The sequence below is a fragment of the Choloepus didactylus genome, chromosome 10, assembly GCF_015220235.1.
Source record: "Choloepus didactylus isolate mChoDid1 chromosome 10, mChoDid1.pri, whole genome shotgun sequence".
Classification (NCBI taxonomy): Eukaryota; Metazoa; Chordata; class Mammalia; order Pilosa; family Megalonychidae; genus Choloepus; species Choloepus didactylus.
Genome location: NC_051316.1, coordinates 131,768,465 through 131,796,132, shown reverse-complemented (window position 1 = coordinate 131,796,132; position 27,668 = coordinate 131,768,465). Strand labels below are relative to the sequence as shown.

The window sequence follows — 27,668 nt, the reverse complement described above, 5'->3', positions numbered from 1 at the left end:
GCAGCATTAGCAAACTGGAACACTTACCTTGCCGAATCTTTAACTCAGACTCTCCTTTGTACTATTACGGTGGTGGATCATGCACACTCCCACCCAACACTGAGCCCTCATTCCCTCATTCCCACCAACTTCTCCTCTCTCTCCCACACCATCAATTTCCCCTCCTCTACAGGATCATTTCTGTCAGTGAACAAACATGCTGTGGTACACTGAGTTATGTACTACAGAAAAAGATGCTTTTAATCATAGTCCACGTTCCTGTGTGAAGCTTGAGCATGAGGTTCTTGTAACTGAAGCTGCCATCCAAGAGGAAGAGATCAAGGGACAGAGGGGGTGTGTCAGGGGTGGGCCACCTGGATGCAGTCAGTGGCAACCATCGGGTCGATATCAAAGTTTCGTTGGCTGGGTCCCTGTGGCCATGGTGGTAACGCCGTCGGCAGAGGGCCAGCACCGAGCCGTTAGCCCAGGGGCCACCCTGCCCTGCACGTACACATACTGGCCCGGTGTTGTGTCCCTCCGAACCAGCAGCAGGACTCGACCTGACGGAAGAAATAGGGAAGACCCAGGTGGGACTGCTGCAAACCACCCTACAATGGGACCAGTTGTGATTTTGAAGAAAGAGGCATTAAATGTCTGGGTGATCCCTCTAAAAGCATTTACTCGGGGAACTCACTCACAGAGAGCTGCAGCTGCCTCACAGCAGACAGCGAGATGGCAAGAGGCTTACTTGACTGTCCATGCCTATGGCAACCGCTCAACAGACTGTATGTGGTTGAGAAGCAAAGGTGGCTAAGTGCTAGGGGCTAGAGTGCAAGTATTGTGAAAACAGTTGGGTACGTGCTCTTTTCTCAAAACAAGATGCACTCGGGGATGGGCTGCACTCAGAGTGATAGCAGCGCTCTTCCAGGGTAACACCAGAAGGGATGCCAGAGAAGGAGGAGGACGGGGTGAAGCTAATCTTTGGCCAGGCAGGAGATGCCGTATGTGTCACTCAGTGGCACACTGGGAGCACCAGGTGGTTCATGGTGTGAGGGATGGCTGGGTGGCGCTGCTCCCGGGTGCGGGCTGTACGGGTGTCAAAGAGCACAGAAGGAGGAAACACAGGAGGCGGCGGTGTTCTCCTCCAGGAGCATCTCGGCCAGCTGGTGGCTGAGCCCTAAAGGAATGAGCTGCACAGTGACCACCAGCATCTTCACCACTTGCAACATCTCCTTGAAGAATTCATAGCCCCTGGCATGAACTTTGTAACAGGAACTCATGTAGAAGTACTTGAGGTGGTGGAGGCAGAGGGCCTGGGGAAGCCCCCGCCTGGCTCCCGTGGCTGGGGCTGCGAGCCAGGAGCCACTCGTCTCCGAGCTGTGCTGACCCACAGGGGCTGCCGTGGCAGGCGGGAATGTGGTGCCGAAGGCGCAGCAGGGCAGCCCGGGTCCAAGTGCCCGCTGTGGTCGCTACAGCCTCACTGCTTCACAGTGATGCTTCAAACCCTCGAGTCAGCTGATCCACAACCTAAGGTCATGTGACCGGAGCAGCAGCCCCGTGAGGACACTTTTGGCTCTCTTTTGATTAGTATTTGCACTGAATATCTTTTCCCATCCATTTATTTCCAAATGCTTTGTGTCTTTCAATATGAAGTGAGTCTCTTGTAGACAGTGGATAGATCAGGATTTTTCATGCAATCTGCCAATCTCTGCCTTTTAATAAGAGAGTTCAATCCATTTACATTTAAGGTAATAACTGATAAGGAAAGATTTACTGCTGCCACTTAGTTATCGTTTTCTGTATTTCTTGTTTTTGTTTTCAATTACTCCATTACTGCCTTTTTTGAGTGCATGTAGTGGATTGATTTTTTTTTTTTTTTTTTGTAGTTGTTCTAGTTTGCTAATGCTGCCGGAATGCAAAACACCAGAAATGGATTGGCTTTTATAAAAGGGGGTTTATTTGTTTACACAGTTATAGTCTTAAGGCCATAAAGTGTCCAAGGTAAAGCATCAACAATCAAATACCTTCACTGGAGGATGGCCAATGGCATCCGGAAAACTTCTGTTAGCTGGGAAGGCATGTGGCTGGTGTCTGCTCTGGAGTTCTGGTTTCAAAATGGCTTTCTCCCAGGACGTTCCTCTAGGCTTCAGTTTCTCTCCAAAATGTCACTCTCAGCTGCTCCCGGGGCATTTGTCCTCTCTTAGCTTCTCTGGAGCAAGAGTCTGCTTTCAACGGCTGTCTTCAAACTGTCTCTCATCTGCAGCTACTCTCTCAGCTTCTGAGCATTCTTCAGAGTGTCCCTCTTGGCTGTAGCTCCTCTTCAAAAAGTCACTCTCAGCTGCACTGAGTTCCTTCTGTTTGTCAGCTCATTTATGTGGCTCCAGTGATCTAATTCCGACCCACCCTGAATGGGTGGGCCAACACCTCCACGGGAATTATCCAATCAGAGTCATCACCCACAGTTGGGTGCGGCACATCTCCATAGAAACACTCAAAGAATTACAATCTAATCAACACTGATACATCTGCCCACACAAGATTACATCAAAGAAAATGGCATCTTGGGGGACGTAATACATTCAAACCGGCACAGTAGTATACCACTTTGATTTCTTCTTGTCTTTTCTCCCTCCCTGTTTTTCCTTACTGACTCTTTGAACTGGTCTTTATTCCAAATAAGCTGTCCAAAATTATGTGGCTTTTATAGAATAAAAGAATTTAAACAGAAGGCTTCTTTTCCTCCATGTTAAGTATCTTTCCTGCTGGCTTCTTGGTAGTGCAGCCTTCTTTCCCACAAAAGGCTTCTGCGGCTTTCAACACCAACAGCCTCCTTTCCTCCTTTCTTCCCCACACAGGCTTCTTGCCTGGAAGCCCCTTCTATGCAATTCGGCCTCCAGTGCTGCTGCTGCTTCACCCACCCTGAGCTGTGATTCCTGGCCTGGCAAGGAATGGTGTTTCAGTGCATGGTCTTTGCATAAGGGTTTAATTTCAACATGATTCTCATGTTTTTCGCGGGTTCCTCAGGACTCTGTGGTGAATCTTCTTGTGTAGTGCTTGAAGGGCTCTTTGGATCTCTGGGCTTTTCAGGATTCTGCTAATATCTGATTTAATCGTCCTGTGCATGGGAAAGTTGCAGTTACTCTTAAGAGGAGCAGCTTTATGACTAGTGCCAAACAGATCATCTAACTTGCAGAAAGCACTTCCAGTCCAAATGAAGAAATGTCCCACATGCCCATCAGGAAAAAGTTTCAAATGTTCAGTTTGCTTACATTGAGCAGAGTAATTCCAGGAGGTTTCTGAAGGCCTTGATATCATCGTCCTCATTATCAATGACACATCATCCCTGTGCTGGATGTGACAATAGTTTCTCATTTTCCCCTTGTCAGCTCTCATTCACTGAGTGATATAGACCATTTATTTCCTCCTGTTTTAATTCTTTTCTTAATAATTAAGTAATTTTAAAGTTGTGGTAAAATATACATAACATAAAAATCATGTTAACCATTTTAAGTGGACAATTATTTAACATTAAATATATTAACAGTACTGTGTAACTTTCACCATTATTTCCACAATATTTTCATCATCACAAACCAAAACTCAAACTCATTTAGCAGTGTGCTGGTTTGTATATGTTTTGTCCCCTGTTCCAGTTTGATGTATTATGTCCCCCAAAACACCATTTTCTTTGATGCAATCTTGTGTGGCCAGACATATTAGTGTTGATTAGATTTTGGAATCCTTTGGGTGTTTCCATGGAGATGTGATTCAATCAACTGTGGACAAGACCTTTGTTTGGATAATTTCCATGGAGGTGTTGCCCCACCCATTCAGGGTGGGTCTGAATTAAAATACTGGAGCACTATATAAACTCAGACAGAAGGAGCAAGCTTGCTACAGCCAAGAGGGACACTTTGAAGAATGCACTGGAACTGAGAGAGGAGCTTCAGCTTACAGTGACATATTGGAGACGGCCTTTGAAAGCAGACTTTTGCTCCGGAGAAGCTAAGAGAGGACAAATGCCCCAAGAGCAACTAAGAGTGACATTTTTGAGGAGCTGAAGCCTAGAGAGGAATGTCCTGGGAAAAAGCCATTTTGAAACCTGAACTCCAGAGCAGACGCCAGCCACATGTCTTCCCAGCTAACAGAGGTTTTCTGGATGCCATTGGCCATCCTCCAATGAAGGTACCCAATTGTTGATGCATTACCTTGGACACTTTACACTATAACTGTATAACCAAATGTTCTAGTTTGCTAATGCTGCCAGAATGCAAAACACCAGAAATGGATTGGCTTTTATAAAAGGGGTTTATTTGGTTACACAGTTACAGTCTTAAGGCCATAAAGTCTCCAAGGTAATACATCAGCAATTGGGTACCTTCACTGGAGGATGGCCAATGGTGTCCAGAAAACCCCTGTTAGCTCGGAAGGCACGTGGCTGGTATCTGCTCTGAAGTTCTGGTTTCAAAATGCCTTTCTCCCAGGATGTTCCTCTCTAGGCTGTAGTTCCTCAAAAATGTCACTCTTAGTTGCACTTGGGGTATTTGTCCTCTCTTAGCTTCTCCAGAGCAAGAGTCTGCTTTCAATGGCCATCTTCAAACTGTCTCTCATCTGCAGCTCCTGTGCTTTCTTCAAAGTGTCCCTCTTGGCTGTAGCTCCTCTTCAAAATGTCACACACAGCTGCACTGAGTTCCCTCTGTCCGTCAGCTCATTTATGTGGCTCCAGTGACTCAACTTAGACCCACCCTGAATGGGCGGAGCAACACCTCCATGGAAATTATCCAATCAGAGTCATCACCCACAGCTGGGTGGGGCACATCGCCAAAGAAACACTCAAATCTAATCAACACTAATAACATCTGCCCACACAAGATTACATCAAAGATAATGGCATTTGGGGGTCACAATACATTCAAACTGGCATACCAAATAAACCCCTTTTTATAAAAGCCAATCCATTTCTGGTGTTTTGCATTCTGGCAGCATTAGCAAACTAGAACATCCACCCAGAAAAAACCATATTCTTTAATGCAATCTTGTGGGGGCAGACATATAGTGTCGATTAGGTTGGAATCTATTGGTCAGTGTTTCCATGGAGATGTGATTCAATCAGCTGTGGGTGAGAACTTTCATTGGATTATATCCATGGAGGTGTTGCCCCACACATTCAGGGTGGGGCTTTATTGGATCACTGGAGTACTTTAAAAACAGCCACACAGGCCCAGACACAGAGCAGCTGTGAGTGACATTTTGGAGAGCAACTGAGAGTGACATTTTGAAGAGCAGCTACAGCTAAGAGAGGACAAACTCCCCAAGAGCAACACTTTGGAGAACACCATTTTGAAACACAACCTGGGAACAAGCAGATGCCAGCCATGTGCCTTCCGAGATAACAGAGGTTTTCCAGATGCCAACGGCCTTTCTCTAGCGAAGGTACCCTGTTGTTGATCCCTTACCTTGGACACTTTATGGCCTTAAGACTGTAACTGTGTAATCAAATAAACCCCCTTTATAAAAGCCGATCCATCTCTGGTGTTTTGCAAATGGTGGCATTAGCAAACCGGAATAAGCAGTAACTCCGATCTCCTCTAACCCAACTCTGGTAATCACTATCCTGCTCTCTGTCTCCATGAATTTGCTTAATCTAAGTTTTTCATACATGAGAAATCATGTAGTATTTGTCCTTCTGTGTCTGTAATTTCACTCAACATGTAGTCTTCAAGATTCAAACATGTTGTAGCATGTACCACCACTCCATTCCTTTTTATGGCTGAATAATATTCAATTATAAGGTTATACCACATTTTGTTTCTCCATCATCTGTTGATGGACCTTGGGCTGCTTCCACCTTTTGGCTGCTGAGAATAATGCTGTGATGAACATTGGTGTAGAAATACCATCCAACTCCCTGCTTTCAGTTATTTGGGGTATATTTCTAGGAGTGGAATTGCTGGGTCATATGGTAATTCTATGTTTAACTTTCTGAGGAACCACCAGTGTTTTTGACAACAGCTGCATTATTTTACATTCTTAATGTACAATGGTTTTTATTTCTCTGCATCCTCGCCAACACTCATTACTTTCAGATTTTTAAATATTAGCCTTCCTAGTGGGTTTAAAGTGGTACCTTGTAGTTTTAATTTCTTTAGTGGCTAATGGTGTTGAGCAACTTTTCATATAATTACTGGCCATTTGAATATCACCTTTGGAGAAATATCAACTCAAATCCTTGGCCCATTTAAAAAAATGGGTTGTCTTTTCCTTGTTCAATTGTAGGAGTGCCTTATATATTCTGGATATTAAATCCTCATTGGTGGGAGGCGGGGCAAGATGGCGGACTGGTGAGCTGTAAGTTTTAGTTACTCCTCCAGGAAAGTAGGTAGAAAGCCAGGAACTGCGTGGACTGGACACCACAGAGCAATCTGACTTTGGGCATACTTCATACAACACTCATGAAAATGTGGAACTGCTGAGATCAGCGAAATCTGTAAGTTTTTGCGGCCAGGGGACCCGCACCCCTCCCTGCCAGGCTCAGTCCCGTGGGAGGAGGGGCTGTCAGCTCCGGGAAGGAGAAGGGAGAACTGCAGTGGCAGCCCTTATCGGAAACTCATTCTACTGATCCAAACTCCAACCATAGATAGACGGAGACTAGACACCAGAGAATCTGAGAGCAGCCAGCCCAGCAGAGAGGAGACAGGCATAGAAAAAAACAAAACGAAAAACTCCAAAATAAAAGCGTAGGATTTTTGGAGTTCTGGTGAACATAGAAAGGGGAAGGGCAGAGCTCAGGCCCTGAGGCTTATATGCAAATCGCAAAGAAAAGCTGATCTCTCTGCCCTGTGGACCTTTCCTTAATGGTCCTAATTGCTTTGTCTCTTAGCATTTCAATAACCCATTAGATCTCTGAGGAGGGCCCTTTTTTTTAATCCTTTTTTCTTTTTCTAAAACAATTACTCTAAGAAGCCCAATACAGAAAGCTTCAAAGACTTGCAATTTGGGCAGGTCAAGACAAGAGCAGAACTAAGAGAGCTCTGAGACAAAAGGCAATAATCCAGTGGCTGAGAAAATTCACTAAACACCACAACTTCCCAACAAAAGGGAGGTGTCTGCTCACAGCCATCATCCTGGTGGACAGGAAACACTCCTGCCCATCGCCAGCCCCATAGCCCAGAGCTGCCCCAGACAACCCAGTGTGATGGAAGCGCTTCAAATAACAGGCACACAGCACAAAACTGGGTGTGGACATTAGCCTTCCCTGCACCCTCAGCTGGTTGTCCCAGAGTTGGGAAGGTGGAGCAGTGTGAATTCACAAAGCCCCATTCAGCCATCATTTCAGCAGACTGGGAGCCTCCCTACACAGCCCAGCAGCCCAGAACTGCCCTGGGGGGACAGCACTCACCTGTGACACAGCACAGTCATCCCTCAACAGAGGACCCGGGGTGCACAGCCTGGAAGAGGGGCCCACTTGCAAGTCTCGGGAGCCATACGCCAATACCAAGGACTTGTGGGTCAGTGGCAGAGACAAACTGTGGCAGGACTGAACTGAAGGATCAGACTATTGCAGCAGCTTTAAAACTCTAGGAACACCAGGGAGATTTGATTGTTAGAGCCACCCCCCCTCCCTGACTGCCCAGAAACACACCCCATATACAGGGCAGGCAACACCAACTACACACGCAAGCTTGGTACACCAATTGGACCCCACAAGACTCACTCCCCCACTCACCACAAAGGCTAAGCAGGGGAGAACTGGCTTGTGGAGAACAGGTGGCTCGTGGACGCCACCTGCTGGTTACTTAGAGAAAGTGTACTCCACGAAGCTGTAGATCTGATAAATTAGAGATAAGGACTTCAATTGGTCTACAAATCCTAAAAGAACCCTATCAAGTTCAGCAAATGCCACGAGGCCAAAAACAACAGAAAATTATAAAGCATATGAAAAAACCAGACGATATGGATAACCCAAGCCCAAGCACCCAAATCAAAATATCAGAAGAGACAGCACCTAGAGCAGCTACTCAAAGAACTAAAGATGAACAATGAGATCATAGTAATAAAAGGCATCCAAATTGGAAAAGAAGAAGTAAAACTGTCATTGTTTGCAGTTGATATGATCTTATATCTAGAAAACCCTGAGAAATTGACGATACAGCTACTAGAGCTAATAAACAAATTTAGCAAAGTAGCGGGATACAAGATTAATGCACATAAGTCAGTAATGTTTCTATATGCTAGAAATGAACAAACTGAAGAGACACTCAAGGAAAAGATACCATTTTCAATAGCAACCAAAAAAATCAAGTACCTAGGAATAAACTTAAACAAAGATGTAAAAGACCCATACAAAGAAAACTACATAACTCTACTAAAAGAAATAGAAGGGGACCTTAAAAGATGGAAAAATATTCCATGTTCATGGATAGGAAGACTAAATGTCATTAAGATGTCAATTCTACCAAAACTCATCTACAGATTCAATGCAATCCCAATCAAAATTCCAACAACCTACTTTGCAGACTTGGAAAAGCTAGTTATCAAATTTATTTGGAAAGGGAAGATGCCTCGAATTGCTAAAGACACTCTAAAAAAGAAAAACGAAGTGGGAGGACTTACACTCCCTGACTTTGAAGCTTATTATAAAGCCACAGTTGCCAAAACAGCATGGTACTGGCACAAAGATAGACATATAGATCAATGGAATCGAATTGAGAATTCGGAGATAGACTCTCAGATCTATGGCCGACTGATCTTTGATAAGGCCCCCAAAGTCACTGAACTGAGTCATAATGGTCTTTTCAACAAATGGGGCTGGGAGAGTTGGATATCCATATCCAAAAGAATGAAAGAGGACCCCTACCTCACCCCCTACACAAAAATTAACTCAAAATGGACCAAAGATCTCAATATAAAAGAAAGTACCATAAAACTCCTAGAAGATAATGTAGGAAAACATCTTCAAGACCTTGTATTAGGCGGCCACTTCCTAGACTTTACACCCAAAGCACAAGCAACAAAAGAGAAAATAGATAAATGGGAACTCCTCAAGCTTAGAAGTTTCTGCACCTCAAAGGAATTTCTCAAAAAGGTAAAGAGGCAGCCAACTCAATGGGAAAAAATTTTTGGAAACCATGTATCTGACAAAAGACTGATATCTTGCATATATAAAGAAATCCTACAACTCAATGACAATAGTACAGACAGCCCAATTATAAAATGGGCAAAAGATATGGAAAGACAGTTCTCTGAAGAGGAAATACAAATGGCCAAGAAACACATGAAAAAATGTTCAGCTTCACTAGCTATTAGAGAGATGCAAATTAAGACCACAATGAGATACCATCTAACACCGATTAGAATGGCTGCCATTAAACAAACAGGAAACTACAAATGCTGGAGGGGATGTGGAGAAATTGGAACTCTTATTTATTGTTGGTGGGACTGTATACTGGTTCAGCCACTCTGGAAGTCAGTCTGGCAGTTCCTTAGAAAACTAGATATAGAGTTACCATTCGATCCAGCGATCGCACTTCTCGGTATATACCCGGAAGATCGGAAAGCAGTGACACGAACAGATATCTGCACGCCAATGTTCATAGCAGCATTATTCACAATTGCCAAGAGATGGAAACAACCCAAATGTCCTTCAACAGATGAGTGGATAAATAAAATGTGGTATATACACACGATGGAACACTACACGGCAGTAAGAAGGAACGATCTGGTGAAACATATGACAACATGGATGAACCTTGAAGACATAATGCTGAGCGAAATAAGCCAGGCACTAAAAGAGAAATATTATATGCTACCACTAATGTGAACTTTGAAAAATGTAAAACAAATGGTTTATAATGTAGAATGTAGGTGAACTAGCAATAGAGAGCAATTAAGGAAGGGGGAACAATACTCCAAGAAGAACAGATAAGCTATTTAACGTTCTGGGGATGCCCAGGAATGACTATGGTCTGTTAATTTCTGATGGATATAGTAGGAACAAGTTCACAGAAATGTTGCTATATTAGGTAACTTTCTTGGGGTAAAGTAGGAACATGTTGGAAGTTAAGCAGTTATCTTAGGTTAGTTGTCTTTTTTTTACTCCCTTGTTATGGTCTCTTTGAAATGTTCTTTTATTGTATGTTTGTTTTCTTTTTAACTTTTTTTTCATACAGTTGATTTAAAAAAGAAGGGAAAGTTAAAAAAAAAAAAAGAAAAACAAGGAAAAAAAAGATGTAGTGCCCCCTTGAGGAGCCTGTGGAGAATGCAGGGGTATTGGCCTACCCCACCTCGATGGTTGCTAACATGACCACAGATATAGGGGACTGGTGGTTTGATGGGTTGAGCCCTCTACCATAGGTTTTACCCTTGGGAAGACGGTTGCTGCAAAGGAGAGGCTAGGCCTCCCTATGGTTGTGCCTAAGAGCCTCCTCCCGAATGCCTCTTTGTTGCTCAGATGTGGCCCTCTCTCTCTAGCTAAGCCAACCTGAAAGGTGAAATCACTGCCCTCCCCCCTACGTGGGATCAGACACCCAGGGGAGTGAATCTCCCTGGCAACGTGGAATATGACTCCCGGGGAGGAATGTAGACCCGGCATCGTGGGACGGAGAACATCTTTTTGACCAAGGGGGGGATGTGAAAAGAAATGAAATAAGCTTCAGTAGCAGAGAGATTCCAAAAGGAGCTGAGAGGTCACTCTGGTGGGCACTCTTACGCACACTTTAGACAACCCTTTTTAGGTTCTAAAGAATTGGGGTAGCTGGTGGTGGATACTTGAAACTATCAAACTACAACCCAGAACCCATGAATCTTGAAGACAGTTGTATAAAAATGTAGCTTATGAGGAGTGACAATGGGATTGGGAAAGCCATAAGGACCACACTCCACTTTGTCTAGTTTATGGATGGATGAGTAGAAAAATAGGGGAAGGAAACAAACAGACAAAGGTACCCAGTGTTCTTTTTTACTTCAATTGCTCTTTTTCACTTTAATTATTATTCTTGTTATTTTTGTGTGTGTGCTAATGAAGGTGCCAGGGATTGATTTAGGTGATGAATGTACAACTATGTAATGGTACTGTGAACAATCGAAAGTGCGATTTGTTTTGTATGACTGCGTGGAATGTGAATATATCTCAATAAAATGAAGATTAAAAAAAAAATCCTCATTGGATTTATGGTTTCCAAATATTTTCTCCCATCCTGGAGGTTGACTTCTCATTTTCTTACTAATATTGAAGAGATTATTCTTTCCCCACTGAATGGGCTTGGACCCCTTGAAGAAAATCAACTGGTCATAGACATGTGGATTGAATTCTGGACTCTTAATTGTATCCCATGGTCTGTATGTCTGTCCTTAGGCCAGTATCCCACTGTTTTAATTACTGTAGCTTTGTAGCAAGTTTTTAAATCAGGAAGTGTGAACCCTCCAACTTTGTGCTTTTTCAAGATAGCTTTAGCTATTCATGGCCTCCTGCAATTCCATATGAATCTGAGGATCAGCTTTTCCATTTCTGCAAAAAAGGAAAAGGCTACTGGAATTTTGATAGGGATTGTATTGAATTTGTCTATTGCTTTAGGCAGAATTGACATCTTAACAAAATTAAGTCTTTCAATCTGTGAATATGGCATGTGTTTCCATTTATTTAAGTCTTCTTTAATTTCTTTTAGCAATGTTTTGTAGTTTTCGGTGTGCAAGTCTTCCACCACTGTATTAGTTAGGGTTCTCTAGGGAAACAGAATCAACAAGAGATATCTATAAATATAAGACTTATAAAAGTGTCTCATGTAACTGTGGGGATGCACGAGTCCAAATTCCGTAGGGCAGGCAGCAAACTGGCAACTCCAGTGAAGATGTTCGATGACCTCCTCAGGCAGCAAACTGGAACTTTGATGAACCCCTCAGGAAACGCTTTGCTGGTCAGCTGAAGAAGAAGTGAAGATCCTCTATCTGTCGCACTTAAAAGTCTTCAATGGATTGGATTAAATCCAGCTGATTGCATTCTCTCTTTGTGGAAGACACACCTGTCATTGACATAATCAGTCACAGCTGCAGCCAATTGACTGATTTAATAAACCAGCCTTCTGGTTTATTAACCAGCCACAAATGTCCTTGTAGTAATCATTAGACCAGTGCTTGCTTGACCAGACACCTGGGTACCATCACCTGGCCAAGTTGACACATGAACCTAACCATCACAACCACCTTGGCTAACTTTATCCTAGGTATTTCATTCTTTTAGATGCTATTGAATATGGTTATTGTTTTCTTGATTTCTCCTTCAGAATGTTCATTACAAAGTGTATAGAAAGTTGTATCCTGAAACTTTTCTGAATTCATGTATTAGCTCTAGTAGCTTTGTTGCAGATTTTTCAGAATTTCCTGTATAAAGGATCATGTCATATGCAAATAGGGGAAGCTTCACTTCTTCTTGTCCCATTTGGTTGCTTTTTCTTTCCTTCTCTTGCATAATTTGCTCTGGCTAGAGCTTCCAGTACAATGCTGAATAACAGTGGTGACAGTGGGCATCCTTGTCATCTTCCTGATCTTAGAGGGAAAGCTTTCTATCTCTCACCATCGAGCATAATGTCAACAGTGGGTTTTTCATATGTGCCCTTTACTGTGTTGAGGAAGTTTCCTTCTATTCTTAATTTTTAAGTGTTTTTTTTTTTTATCAAGAAGAGGTGAAAGATGTTGTCAAATGCCTTTTCCATGTCAATTGATATCATCATGGGTTTTTATTCCTTCATTTTGTTTATGTGGTGTATTGGAGTTATCAATTTTCTTATGTTAAAGTACCGCTGCCTACCAGGGATAAATCCTACTTGATCATGAGGTATAATTTTTGTAATGAGCTGTTGGCTTTGGTTTGCTAGCACTCTGTTGAGGATTTTGCACCTGTATTCATAAGGCATACCGGTCTCTAACTTTCTTTTCTTGTGGTGCACTTATCTGGCTTCGTTATGATGATCACATTGGCCTCATCCTCTTCCATTTTTTTTTGAAATCTAGTTCTTCCACTCCTCTGGCTTTCTAGTGTTTTGTGTTTGTTTGTCTGTTTTGTTTTGAGGGCTGGAGCCATCAGTTTGTCTTTCCAAAACTATTTTTGCTCTTAAACAGGGAATGGAAAGTACCAAGAGGAGAAAAAGAAATAGGCACTTCCTCTTTAAGAGTCTCCTGGCACATTTCCCTGAGAGGGGTTGAACAGTGGTCACCCTCAGAGTGGGGCCCCCCAGAATGCTTCAGAGCTGATCTAAAGCAATGATCAACCAGCAGGCCACACGCCCCAGGGCTTTGGAGGACTAGGTCCTTACACTGCCCCGGACCCAGCAGGCTGCTCCAGGAGCCTGGGCTGTGGTCACACACTGGGGGCGGGGGAGCAGCTGCTACCAACAGGGTGAGATGGACCCACACGTCCTGCTCTCCACCAGCCTCTTCCTCCACCCTCCAGCGCTCACAGTGCTCCACCAGAAGGCAGAGCTCACGACACCTGGTCCCTGCTGGCCCCACGGCGGTTCGGGTGGCGGGGCTGACCTGGAAGTCCCACCCTGCCCTCTCCCACAGTCCCCTCTCGCAGCTCTGCGCTTGGTGTAAAACCTAAAGCTCTGTTGCACCCAATGTGCCAGTCTCTGCCTTTTAATATTTTAATAAGGAAGTTTAATCTACTGGCACTTCAGGTGGTGAGAGAGGATTGACTTCCGCCATTTTGCTTGTTTTCCATGTGTTTTGCATGTTTTTTGTTTCTCAATTATTCCAGTACTACTTTTTTTTTTTTTTTCATTTAGTTGCTTTTTGATTCCCTTCTGCTTTCCTTTTCTCTATATTTTTCAGATTTTTCTTTAGTGGTTACCTTTTAAATTACAATTAACATCTTAAACTAGTAACAATTAAGTTCAACTAGTGCCAGCCTAGTTTCACTCATATATAAACTCTCTACTCCTATATATCTCTGTTCCTTCCCCTTTTTATTGTTATTTTCTCAGATTACTTCTTGATGCATTGTATGCTCATTAACATAGATTTAAAATGTTATTTTACACATTCGCTTGTTAAAGTATAGAGGAGGGAAAAAACAGGCAGTGCTTCTGGTAATGAATTCTTTCAGCTTTTGCGCATCTGTAAATTTCAATTTCTCCATTATCTGAAGGATAACTTTGAGGGAAATAGATTTCTTGGGTGACACATTTTTTAATTTAAGAACTTTACCTATGGCACGCCATTGTCTCCTGGTCTCCATGGTTTCTGATGAGAAATTCACTGTTAGTCCTACTGGGGATCCCTTTTATGTGAGGGATCACTTCTCCCTTGTTGCTTTTGAGTTTGTCTCTTTGCCTTTGGATTTTGACAATTTTGCTACAATGTGTCCTGGCGAAGATGCCTTAGACCATGCCCTGCTTGGAGTTTTTGAGCTTTCTGTATGTGTACATTCATGTCTTTAATCGGATTTGGGGAAATTTCAGTCATTATTTCTTCAGATACTTTTTCGGTCCATTTTTCTTTCTCTCTTGTCCTTCCGGGACTCCAGTGATGCATATTTTGGCATGCTTATGAGGTCCACAGCTCCCTCACGCTCTTTTCATTTCTTTTCCTTTATTTTGTTCTTTCTGCTTCTCATACTGGATACTTTAATTGTCTCGTCTTCATGTTTGCTGTGCAGTTGAATCCCTCTAGTTGAGTTTTTCATTTCAATTATTGTACTCCTCAGCTCCATAATTTCTAATTTGTTTCTTTAATAATTTGTTTTTATTTTGTTCAGAGAATATTTTCCTACTTTCCTTTAGCTCATTGACCATAGTGAAGAAAGTTGATTTAACCTGACTATAAGTAAATAGTTCCAACATACGAGCTCTCCTCAGGGATGGCTTCTGTTGAATTATTTTTTTCCTGAGGATGGGCCATACTTTTCTGTTTCTGCATGGTGTAATTTAAAAAAAAAACTGGAATACTGACTATTATGTTACTACAATCTGGAACTCTAATTCTTCCACTCCTCTTGGATTGCTGGTTTTTTTAAAACTTGTTGTCAGCTGTAGCCACCCGTTTGAGTTTTCCAAATTATTTTGTATCCCAAATGGGGGAAAGGAAAGGAAACAAGGCACTGTCCCTTTATGCCTCATCTGCTCCGCCTGTCTGTAGGGTGGAAACAATGGCTGTTGTCTGTGCCAGCCCTCCAGCCGTCAGCAGCCAGCCCCGCGCCCCTGGGCTCTGGAGGACAAGGCCTTTAGTGCCTAGCCAGGCGGGTTCCACCAGACGAACCAGTAGCAAGGCTGCCGTTCCCGCTGCTGCCGGCCACGGGGCTGGCGATGGGGAATGGCAGCCTCTTCATGGAAGATGAAATGTACTGATACTTACCAAAATTACCGGCCTTTTCGTCCAGTCCTTCCCTGGGTGCTGCAAGTGTTTCGGGAGACTGGAGTTCCAACAGGCTTGATTCAGACAGTCACTGACAGTTCAGTAATTGTTCTGTTGGAAGGACTGATTCCTGGAGCTTCCTGCTCCACCATCTTCCTCAATCCTTCCTCTCCTTCTGCTCCTCTCAACCCGCCCAGCTGGAATGATTCCTCCACCTCTTGATCAAAGTGTGTTTACCAAGGTAACCAGTGACCCCATGTTCTGAATCCATTGATTAAATGTCAATTCTCAGCTCAGAGGACTAACAGCAGCACCTGACGAACTGCTCCTCCACACACACTGCCATCCCAGGTTCCCCCTGGTTTTCCTCCTTTCCTACGTCCTGGTTCTGCCAACCTCTCCCCCTCTTAATGTGGGAGTACTCAGGGGTCAGTCCTTTGACCTCTCTTCTCTTTCCCACAGTGATCTCATCGAGCTTTACATCTTTAAATACAATAAATATGGTCATGAATCCCAAATTTATATTATCCTGGATATTTCTCCTGAACTCTACACTCAGATATTCAACTGTCCTCTCTACATCTCCAGATTGATGTCTAACAGAAGTTACAGCATGCAGCATGAGCGAGATACATTTTTATTTTGTAAGCCACTGACAATTTGGGGTGATTTCTTACTGCATCACAAAAAGGCCTACCCTACTAGATACAGACCACTGCCACGTGTCCAGTCATCTTCTCTTGTACTCATTTCGTAAACAGTCTTCCTGCTTTCTCTCTTGCCCTCTGTACCAGTTTGCTAATGCTGCCGGAATGCAAAATACCAGTAATGGATTGCGTTTTATAATGGGGGTTTATTCGGTTACAAAGTTACAACCTTAAGTCCATAAAGTGTCCAAGGTAAGGCATCAACTTCACTGGAGAAATGCCACTGGCATCCAGAAAACCTCTGTTAGCTGGGAAGGCACATGGCTGGCGTCTGCTTGCTCCCAGGTTGTGTTTCAAAATGGTGTTCTCCAAAATGTCAGCGTCAGCTTTAAACAGCTGTCTCCAAAATTTCTCTCTAAGCTGCTCTCCAAAATGTTAATCTCAGCTGCTCTGAGTTCCTTCTGTTTGTGAGCTCCTCTATAGGAGTCTAGTGATTTAACAAAGACCCACCCTGAATGGATGGGGTGACACCTCCATGGAAATAATCTAATCAAAGGTATTACCCACAATTGGGTGGGTCACATCTCCATGGAAACAAAGGATTCCAACATAATCAACACTAATACATCTGCCCCCACAAGACTGCATCAAAGAACATGGCATTTTGGGGGACACAATATATACAAACCAGCACACTCTGCTACAAAGCATATTCTTGCAGGAGTCAGAGCAAGCCTGTTGAAAGTTACCAATCTGCTCAAACCCTCCAACGGCTTCCCGTCTGTGTTAAGGTCCAAGCCCTTACAAGCACCTTCCCCTCTTCCTCCTGCAACCTTGACCCCTGCTGTTCTTGCCCTCGCTTGCTCCAGCTCAGTTGCATTGGCTGCTGATTTCCCACATGGGCCAGGCATGTCCCCCACTCAGGGCCTTCGCAATGCCTGTCCCCTCTGCCGCAGCTGTTCTCCCCTACATGCCCACATGGCTCGCTTCCTCCCCTCCTCACAGGTTGCTCAAGTGTTGTTTTCTTGATGGGCTCACTTTGGCCACTGTCTTCACATCAGAATCCCTGACCTCCCTTATGCTGATCTACTTGCTTTCCCCATCATGCTTATCGCTTTCTAACATAGCATATAGCTTCGTTATGTATCTTTTCTGCCTCCCTCACTGAAACGTGAACAGGTTTCTGTTTGATTTGTTCACTAATGTATCATCCAGGGTCTACAACAATATAGTGGACGCTCAACAGCTGATGAGCAGATGCGCAAGTGACCGGCAGACTCAGCTGTACAGAGGCTGTAGGGACCTCGACAAGGGCAGCTGGAGTGCAGAGGTGGAACAGCAGCCAAGAGTCTTGGTGTGTGGTCAGAACGGCCGCCAGAGTTGTCCCCCACCCCTGGAACCTGTGCATGGCCATATTACATGGCTAATGGGACTTTGCAGATACAGCTAAGGTTACTGTTTTAGTTTCCTAGGCTGCTCCAAGCAAATACCATGAAGTGGTTTGGGCTTAAACAATGGGAATTTATTTGCTTATGGTTAGAGTCTGGGAAAATGTCCAAATCAAGGCATCATAAAGGTGACACTGTCTCCCCAAAGACCAGCTGCCGGCAATCCCACGGCGGCGTCTGCTGGCCTCTCCCTTCTCTTCCAAGTTTCGTCTTGTGCTGGCAACTTCTTGCTTCTGTGGCTTTCTCTCTCTCTCTGTAGTCATTCTGTTTATAAAGGACTCCAGTAAGGGGATTAAGACCCGTCCTGAATGGGGAGTGTCACACTAACTGGGGTAGTCTCATCGAGGTCCTACTGACAATGGGTTCACACCCACAGGAATGGATTGACTTCAAGAACAGGTTTTTCTGGGGCAGATACAGCTTCAAACCACCACAGTTACTAATCAGTGACCTTAAAATACGGAGATTATCCAGGTGGGTGCCATCTGATCATATACACACCTAAAAACAGAGAATTTTCTCTGGCTGAAGACAAGATGAGGCAGAACGGGAGGTCAGAGAGATTCAAAGTGCGAGAATGACTTAACCTGCCACTGCTAGCTTTCAAGGCGAAGGGGGCCACGAGCCAGGAAAGGCAGGTGGCCTCCAGAAGCTGAGAATGACCCCCAGCTCACAGTCAGCCAAGAACAGGGGCCTCATACAACCACGTGAAACTGAATTTTGCCAACAACCTGCATGAGGATAGAAGTGGATTCTACCCGAGAGCCTCCAAATAAGAGCCCAGGCCAGAAAACACCTTGATTTTGGCCTTGTTGGATCAGGGATAGAGAAATAAACCAAAGCCACCAGGACTTCTGATATAAAGAACTGGGAGGTAATAAATTAATGCTTTTTAAAGCCTCTGCATTTGTGGTGACCTGTTACAAAACAGTAGAGAACTAATACAACAAGAGATAGGGCAGGAGGCAACAAGCACAGATGATTCAAAAACGTTTGCCGTGAACAGCAGTGGGATGATGGGGCTGTAGCTGGAGGCAGATGTGGGATCCGGGGTTTTCCTTCTGGGGTGTATGGGGGTGGGAGTGGCAGCTGCAGGAGAAGCATGCCACCCTCACACAACACCTAGAGGCAGGTGACGCCGTGCGTCTTATACCTGGGGCTGAATCAAGACCCAGGCGGTGACACTGTCACGTTGCTCAAAGCTGTAACACCTCTCCCTGCCCACAGCGCCCTGCACTGGCATCACTGCTCTTCATCTCCTGGCGCTTCTCTCTGGCTTTGGACCCAAAGAGCACTTCCCTGAGAGCAGCAGCCAGCCCACGATGGCAGGGTCAGGGGTGAATGCCCCTCATCCCTCAGGGTCCTGTGCCGTTTCCCAGAGCTCCTGGGGAACCGAGCCAATGCTGTCGCAGTCACTGCACAGCTGACACCCGCTGCCTTCCTTCCCTGCCTGGCATCTCCACCCTCTACCACTGCTTCCTGCATCTCCTCCCAAACAAACAGTGGGCTCCAAAGCACCGATGCTTTCTACCATTCTATGTGAGCACCCAGCTCCCACCTGTAAGACTTCTTTATGGCACCCCTAATTCCATGGGGCAATTTCTCACAATCTCATTACATCTACGCCACTCTGAGGTTGGCAAGACACATGCTGTGAGCTGGAAGGATGAGAACCTCCACCTCACCTGGGCCAGGACCTGCCAGCCCTTCCTGTCCTCCAGGACATCAGGGGGATCGCCAGGTCTCAAGGGACCCAGAGTGTTCACAAAATACTTTGCAGATCTTGTCTTCAAAACAGAACCAGAAAGGATGTTCCAAGAAGCCTCCCCTGACCCACAGCTCCTGGGGGTCTCCCTCAAAGAGGGTGTATTAGTCAGGGTTCCAGGAAAACAGTACCAACGGGAGATGTCTGCAAATAGGAGACTTTATAAAAGTGCCTCATGCACCTGTGGGGTTGCACAAGTCCAAATTCCATAGTGCAGTCAGTGAGCTGGCAATTCCAATGAAGATCTTCAATGAACTCTCCAGGAGAGGCTGACTGACTGAAGAAAAAAGTGAAGGTTCTTTCCTTCCTTAAAAAAAAAAAATTTGTTTTCAACTGATTGGATTAAATCCCACGGATTGGATTCTCTCATTGCAGAAGACATGCCCTTAGTTGATTGTAGATGCAGTCAATTGACTGATGATTTAATCTGCCAGCCTTCTGGTTTATTAACCAGCCGCAAATGTCCTTGCAGTAACAGGCCAGTGCTTGCCTGACCAGACAGCTGGGCACCATCACTTGTCCAAGTTGACACATGGACCCACTACCTCTGGCCTCTGGCTGATGGACACAGGGCACCGCCCTGCCCAATGCAGACCCCAGGCTGCACTGCTCCAGTTTCAGTCCGGACACAAATCCACCAACGCCTCACTCAGCTCCTCCCGGGGAGGGTCTCAGCTTTCTTGCTGGGGTCTGTAACCCAGAATGGCCCGTGGAGCTCCTGTTTCCGGGAAGACTGACTCACAGGAGCCCTCCAGCCCCCGGCATTACTTCCCCATCCTGGAGCGTCATCCCAGCTCCCAGTGAAGGGGCTTGAGCCTCGGGGCAGCGCGGTGTGGCCTGAGCACGGCTGTGCGGGGAAAGCCCCCAGGCCACGGTGGGGACCTGCCCTGGCCTCTGCAGGAAGGCGTAGGGGGCGCAGGCGGCCGGCCAGGCTCAGCCGAGCAGGGGCTCGCGCCGTCCGCCCAGTCAGCCCGCCGCCTCCTCCCCGCCGCGATCCCACACAGCCGCCTCAGGATCCGGCTGGAGAAGACGTCGGCGCCCTCCGGGCTGACGGTCCTTCTGGGGTCCCCGCCGCCGGTGCGGCCGCCGCCTCTGCTGTCTCCTTCGCGGCTGGACGCAGGGCGGGAGGGGCGGGCACAGCGAGGACGCCGGCGGGGTCGGGCCTACGGCCGAAGCACCGCGAACCCGCGGAGCCGCCGACCCGCCGCCGCCCAAAGCTTCCCGCGAAACTGACGTCGGCGCGGGGCCGGCCGCGCAGGCGCCGCCCCCCGCCGCGCCCCTCCCCCTCTCGTCTTGCCCTCAGCGCGCCGGCGCACTCTCCCGCCTCCTATTGGTCGCTGCCTGTCGGCGCGCGCCGGTCGGCGCAGGGCGCGCCTCGCGATTGGCCGGCGGCCGCGGGCGGGGGTGTGTCGGCGGCGCCCCGCCCCCTCGGCTGGCGGCGGTGCGCGCGGCGGCGGCGGCGGCGGCGGCGGCGGTAGGAGAGGCGGCGGCGGCGGCGCGTGGCAGGTCCGGCGGGCGCGCGGCGACGGCGGCGGCGGCGGCGGCCCGAGCCCGGCCCAGCCTCGTCCCGTTCGGGGCCCGCCCGGACGCCGGCCCCGATCCCGGACAGGCGCGCCGCGGCCTCTCCCCGGCCCGGGTCCCGGCGCCTCCCGGGGGAGCGGCGCTGCCGGGCGAGCGCAGGCCCGGCCATGACCGACTTCAAGTTGGGCATCGTGCGGCTCGGCCGGGTGGCCGGGAAGGTGAGCGGGGCCGGGGCGCGGGGGCCGGGGCCGGCGGGTCCCGCGTGGTGCACCCTCCCCCGCAGGGCGTGCGGCGCGGCGGGCTCCGGCCTCGGCCCCCGGGCGCACCGGGCTGCTGGTGTTGGTCCGGCCCGGCGGGCCAAGTGGCGGCATGGGCCCCGCTCTGCCCCCAGAGACGGAGGCCGCCGTCCCGCCAGGGCCGGGTGCCGGGACGCACGGCCTGCCCTCCAGCGAGCATCCGGCGCCCCGGCCCGCGTTCACCTGGCCCGGCCCAGGTGTGCCTACGGGCCGGGGCCTAGGCTGCTTTCAGGGCTGGACTCGCGCCCCTTCCCGAGGCAGCGCCATCTCCCTCTCTCCTGCCCAAACGGGGCCCTCGGTCTGTGTCCCTCGGTCGGTGGTGGCGCTTAGGGGCTTCTTTTGAAGTTGCCAAGGGTTGCTCCCGTTTCGCAGAGCATCTGTAGGTTTCTCCAGAGCAGGGACAAGGAAGCCGGGGTCTCCAGGGCCTCCCTCTGCTCCCCCCCATCGTGGGCTTTCTCATTGCCTTTACCTGGCCTCATTCTCTGTGTGTTTGACGCCGGGGCCTCCGTGGCACCTGTGAGCATTGAGGCTTAGCTGTTTGCACTGGCAGTGCAGCTGCACCAGCCTCTTGACCTTAGCCTGGATAGGAACCCTGTCCCCTCACCAGTGCAGAAGTTTCTGGTGGGAGGGGAGCAGAGGCAGTATGCAGTCAGAGGAAGGTAAGGTGGTTTCAGATCTGCTGGCAGTAACAACTTTCCAAGAGTTAGACTTTTTCTTCTTCTGCAAGAGCTCCAGCAGGGGCTTTTGGGGATGTAGCTTTCTGACGAGGAAAGTGTGGGTTCCCCAAGAGTGTCTGAGACCCCTTCTTTACTCAGTGACTGATTGCATTAGTCTCATCCTTTAAAACTTGTATTTGGAACAAAAAGCTAAAAAGAGCAGTGCAGTGAACACCTGTGTACTTACCACCCATCCTGATTAATGGACAGTGATTGAAACATCCTGAATGTCCTTCCTCCGTCACCAGCTCCTCTACTCCAGTGAAACCACCATCGCTGACCAGATAGAAGCGAGCAGTTAGCCCGGCTCAGTGTCCGGTTCACAGAGAATCTCCTGTGGTGGGAATCAAAGCCGCCTGGTATCTGCTCCTCTGGACCAAGGCGGGACCCCCCATGTCGTGGCATGGCCTACCCCATGCCGTGATGCGTTAAGGGGCATTTAGTTACCGCCAACCTCATGAGAGACGGCAGCTCTTTCTGCTTGGGCTGTAATTGCAGAGTGCTTTATGCTGTTCCCTAGTGTAACGATTTGAAACATCTGGTTAATTTCCAGACCAAGTACACGCTGATAGATGAACAAGACATCCCACTGGTGGAGAGCTACTCCTTCGAGGTAAGGACAGCCCTTTTCTGGCCTGCTTCTGCTCAGAACACAAGAACCCTGGGAGGGCTGTGAAGAAACGAGTTTTCTGCCTGGTACTGTAAGAGTGAGAGCCATCCTCCCAGAATAAGTCTGGACTCTTGCCTGATCTCTGTGATGTGGTCTCTTACCACCTCTGTTCTCGTTGCTAACCTCTCTTCTTAAAAAGCAAAGCAAATTTTGTCATTTTTGTGATGAAGCATCTGCTGGAGTCCCTGTTCCTTAGCGAGACCCTGCAGTGCGCCCCACCTGTCCTCCTGCCCTGGGGCTGCCAGCCCACCTGTCTGCCATGAGCATCTTCCACGCCCTGCCCTCGGGGCCTTCCTGAGGCTTTCCCACCTCTTCCCCACTGCGCTCTGCTTGACAGACTTCTGCACTTTACCAAAGGGCCCCCTTCTCTTCGTGTTGCTCTCCCACATTCTAGCTCAGCCCTTGACACTTTTTATGGTGATGGTCTGATCAGGGGCTTTATCTCTTACTAGGCTGTGAGCCTTTGTAAGGTCAGGAGAACTTCTTTCCCTTTGCGTCCCTGGTATTTTGCAGAATTGTCCATGGACCTTTCTTGCCCAAGTGGAAGAACGTAGTTGTCAGGACATGGCTGCCTCTCGGAGCCATGTGGTAAGCGGCCGTGGCGCGTCCTGGCTGCCAGGGCACGTCTGTGATCTGCATGGAGGATCCCAGGGTACCAGGAACCCCCCCGCAGGTTCTGTGCTGGCATTTGCTCCTCTGGCATATTTGTTTCACTTGGTTTTTCTAGGAGGAATTTGAAATGTTACTGAGAATTATGAAGCTTTTTTGACATTCCTTTTCCTTGTTCTTTTCAGGCCCGAATGGAAGTCGATGCAGACGGAAATGGTGCTAAGATATTTGCTTACGCCTTTGACAAAAGCCGAGGACGGGGCTCCGGACGGCTGCTTCACGAGCTACTCTGGTGGGTCCTGCAAGCAGCCGCCCCTTCCTGCCTGTGCCTTTGTCTCCTCTGGGTCCTGGTGCGCCTGGCTGTCTGCAGTCGGTGCCCTTGGTAGAGGGCACCACAAGTCCAACTTGCCTCCCCTTTGAGTCTTATTTTTGGGTCTTTGCCACTAACCCAAAGGACTGGCTGTTGCATGTTGTGTTACTTGGGGGGACCTAGAAGTCTTCGTACAATGGGTAGGCGTGCGGGAGGCGTCTGCTCCTCTGGGGAGTCCTTGGCTGGGCTCACGCTGAGCCTATTGGTGGGACGTGGGGAGGGGGCAGGTGGGGTTCTGGAATGTTTGGGACCACTCGGAGGGCAGCTCTCTAGGCTGCCTGTCACGGTCCCCTCCGTGGCCCTCTGCAGTGTAGCACTTCATCCAGGGGCTCAGTTGTCAGTGGTCACTGTCCTCTTGGCCAGCCTTGCCCCGATGCGTCCCCTTGGTGTGATGAGGGGCCAGTTCAGGTCTTGTGGCTGGGTTTTCCTTCTGGGTGGACACCGTTGTTTAGCCTGATGGAGGGATGCGGACGAGAGGAGGCCAGTGTGGAGAGCTGTCCTGTTTCCCAGGGAGCGGCACAGGGGTGGCATCGCGCCCGGCTTCCAGGTGGTGCACCTCAACGCCGTGACTGTGGACAACCGCCTGGACAACCTGCAGCTGGTGCCGTGGGGCTGGTGGCCCAAAGCCGAGGAGACGTCCAGCAAGCAGCGGTGGGTGCTGGCTGTGCGGCCCGTGGTGTGTGTGTGTGTGTGTGCGCGCGCGCGCGTGTGCTGGGGGGGGTACACACTCCTTGGGGCCTGACGCTTCTGGGTGTCGGAGGACCTTTGGTGGCTGTCTTGTGGGGTGCATCTTCTGGTGATTGGCTCTAAGGAACTCCCTTTAGCAGCTGGGAGGAGGTGGGGAGGAAGGCCGCTGGGCCCCATGATGTGTCAGGCACCTTAATCTTGTGCTCCTTCACTAGACAGCTGGCCAGTGCCATGGCCTGAAGTGGGAGAGAATGATGTGGTCAGGGCGCCTCAGTGGCTCCCACAGTCCCTGGAGCACCGCCCTCTGCTCCGGATGCCACCGACTTCCCACTCTGGGGAGCAGGGCACCTTCCTGGAGCCCCTGGCAAGGCCGTCTGCCCACCGGGCTCCTGACCCCCCTGTGGGCCGTCACCACCGTTGTTGTGGGGCACTCCCTGGGGCTTCTGGGGTGTTCCTCGGCCTCGGGAGCCTGAGACCAGCCTTGCCTGGTGCTGCAGTGCTGCTTTTCCTGGTGAACGGTGTGTTGGGTCTGTGTTGTGGTCTCGCTGACGGGCAGTGGGATGGAATCTTTGCAGGGTCACGCCATCGGGGTAGCCCTTGGAGCCCGAGCGTGGTGGAGTTGGAGACAGGGCCAGCACTCTTAGTCAGCTGTGTCTGCTGGAGTGAGGGGACGACCTCAGGCTTTCAGAGGGCCGGACCAGTGCTGAGTCTGGGACCCGCCTGGTGGGAAACAGGCATCCTGGCCCTTCATGTGCTGCAGCCCTAACGGAACGTTTGCCAGGTGGCACCCTTGGATATTTCAGCTGGGCTCTGAGGGGCAGGGTCTGGGGTTTCTTTCAGTTTTTTTTCTTTGTTCTGATAGAGTTTTGATCCTACAATTCCCCCACACTGCTCTTGAGTGAAGCTCACCCTTTTTATGACAGTTGATAAGGGTTTTTATTGTTCAGGAGATTATGTTAGCTTGGCCTTTTGGTTGCAAGTTGCAGAAATTGAGCTCAATGTCAGTGAAGCACAAATAAGGCATGAACGGGCTCCCGTCACGGAAATACTGAAAGCTGCGGGGGAACTGCTCTTCTCCACCAGCAGCCTTGCCTTGCCTTCTGCCCGAGGAGCAGCCCCAGCGAATGGAGGCACCTGCTCCAGTGGCCTCTGGGGAGGTCCTGGGTTGCCTCTGGTCAGCCTGGTTTGAATTACTGTTCTACGCCTGTTGCTGGGAGCCGTCCCCCTGGAAGGTTGGACTGCGCAGAGAGTGTAGGGACACTTGGCAGCCAAAAGCAGAGGCCACGGCGCCGGCCCCTGGGCTGCCTTGCCAGCATGTGTTGTGTTATCTCGCCCAGCGCCTTGCGTGCTTGGCCTGTCCCCTGAGGCCACTGCCCACCCCCTCACCCAGCAGTGGTGGCCATTGCTGCTTGCAGGATCCCCGGGCTGTGGCACGTTCGTTTCAGCCAGGTCTGCCTGGCTGAGCACTTGATTTAATCACCTGACACCCTTTTGTGGTGCACGGTTATAGTTTAGGGCGCCAGTTCCTGCCTGTCCTCCTCCGTGGCCCTCCCTGTTGCCCCAGGGGCCTCTTGCAGGCCACTTGGGAGCTGACCCAGCAGAGCAGTCCTTGCTTTGCCAGCAGCAGGTTTTTGAAACCTCAGTAGGAGATCTGTCCACTTACCCTGGGCTGGCTCCTGAGGCCAGTAGCCAGTGAGCCGGCCTGCATGGGGGCCCCGTGTCCAGAGCTGACCAGGCATCCCTCCTGTCCTGCCAGTTCTCAGCATTAGCCCACCCCCACCCCCCAGCTGGCTCTTTGGGATGAGTTCACCCCATCACTGTCAGGCAAGGAGTACAAAGCAGAAGTCTTTCCTGGGTCTGGGGCCTCTTCCCACTCGACCTTTCCTGGCACTTGTTTCATCTTGGGGCTGAGAGGTCAGTGTCACCAGCTCTGCTCAGCCACACATCAAAAGGTGCATTCGCCTCCTTGCTGCTTTTGAAAGCTGGCCGGGCTGAGTTTTATCTTATAGGACCTCACCGAAGGTAGCCGATGTGCTCCCACACCCTTCCTCCAGACCCAAGTGCCCTAAAAGCTGGAACTCAGTGGATGACTGGCTGGTTTTGGGGGACAGTTTAACCTCTGCCCTCACAGTGCAAGAGTTCCTGGTTTTGAAGTTCAGGTGGGGTGGCCTGCTGCCTGCTTCTCCCCTCTTAACAGTCAGTCCCTCGCTTCAGGGCTGTCGCTTGCTCTCGGGCACCAGTGTTTGGCTCAGGTGGAATTCTCTGGAATTCTTCAGCAGTGAGCATCCGGGCCACTTAAGCATGGTGCTCTTCTTTGGAAGGATGTAGGGCAGCTCCCAAGAGGAGGGGTGGGGAGGCTGACCAGCCAAGGGGCAGAAGCAGTAGGGGGCTTCTAAAGGTGCCATGAGGGTTAGGCGCAGGGAGAGGCTGGCCAGCTTTGCAAAGCCCAGAGCGCCCTTGTGGATGCACTGAGGCGGCACTGTCCGTCCCTGCACCTGCAGACATCGTCGTGGGCCTGCTAAGTGCGCGCCAGTCCCAGGCTCTGGGGAGATGGCAAGGGACAAGACAGCCCTGCCCCTAAGTTTTGGTGGAAAGTGCGATAAACTTCATGTTTCACACAGTGATAAGTGCGTGCAGCAGGGGCAGGCTAAAGAAAAGCCAAGCCACCACGTCATGTTGGTGGCAAGGGCGTCCGGGCCGAGGGAACGGTGTGATTGTGGAGTCTGGGTCCCGTCACCGCGTCGCGTGGGGCCTGAGCGCAGGGTCTGCTTCTCTCTTGAAGGGAGCAGAGCTTGTACTGGCTGGCGATCCAGCAGCTGCCCACCGACCCCATCGAGGAGCAGTTCCCCGTGCTGAATGTGGCACGGTACTACAATGCCAACGGGGACGTGGTGGAGGAGGAGGAGGGCTCCTGCACCTACTACGAGTGCCGCTACCCACCCTGCTCGGTGATGGAGAAGCAGGTATGTGCACGCGGGCGACTGGCTGGGGGCTGGCGGCCACAGCTGCTCCGAGAACGGCCGTGCAGCAGCGGGTGTGTGTCCTTCCAGCTCCGGGAGTTCAACATCTGTGGGCGCTGCCAGGTGGCCCGGTACTGCGGCTCCCAGTGCCAGCAGAAGGACTGGCCCGCGCACAAGAAGCACTGCCGGGAGAAGAGGCGCCCCTTGCAGCATGAGCTGGAGCCCGAGCGGTGACGCAGCCGCCGCGCCAGGCCAGGCCTCGACTCCGGCGCCGGGGGCGCCCGCGACGCGCAGCGCTGCACCGGGGCTCGCCGGGCCCGGCGCTCAGGACGGACAGCGCCTCCCGTCCGGGGATGGCTGGGGGCTCCCGCCAGGACGGTTCTCATTATTTATATGTTAATATGTTTGTAAACTCATGTACAGTTTTTTTGGGGGGAGGTGGTGGGAGGATTAGAAATTACAAATAGAATCATTTGCTGTAATCCTGAAACGGTCACCTGTCGGGCCACATGTCTGAAAACTGTCGTGTAGCAAAAGCTTCTCTTCTGGGTGCCAGAGGGGCAGCGGGGTGGAGGCTTGGGGTTCAGCCCTAGCTCCCGGGCGCAGTCTGCATGGAAATCGTCTTTAAAGAGGCAAAGTAAAGGGGTGGAATCAT

General features: G+C 49.4%; 1 protein-coding gene across 2 annotated transcripts; it reads left to right on the top strand.

The window, feature by feature from the left end:
- Nucleotides 1-20,728: 20,728 nt before the first annotated feature.
- ZMYND19 (zinc finger MYND-type containing 19) lies at nucleotides 20,729-27,668 on the top strand. Of its 2 annotated transcripts, none has more exons than XM_037797492.1 (6): nucleotides 20,729-20,923; nucleotides 22,271-22,330; nucleotides 23,182-23,288; nucleotides 23,877-24,017; nucleotides 26,836-27,016; nucleotides 27,104-27,668. In XM_037797492.1, the coding sequence occupies exons 1-6, from the start codon at nucleotides 20,873-20,875 to the stop codon at nucleotides 27,245-27,247; spliced, it is 684 nt and encodes a 227-aa protein (XP_037653420.1). In that variant the 5' UTR covers nucleotides 20,729-20,872; the 3' UTR covers nucleotides 27,248-27,668. The 2 variants fall into 2 exon arrangements, with proteins under 2 accessions (XP_037653420.1, XP_037653419.1); XM_037797491.1 differs by having other exon boundaries at nucleotides 23,819-24,017.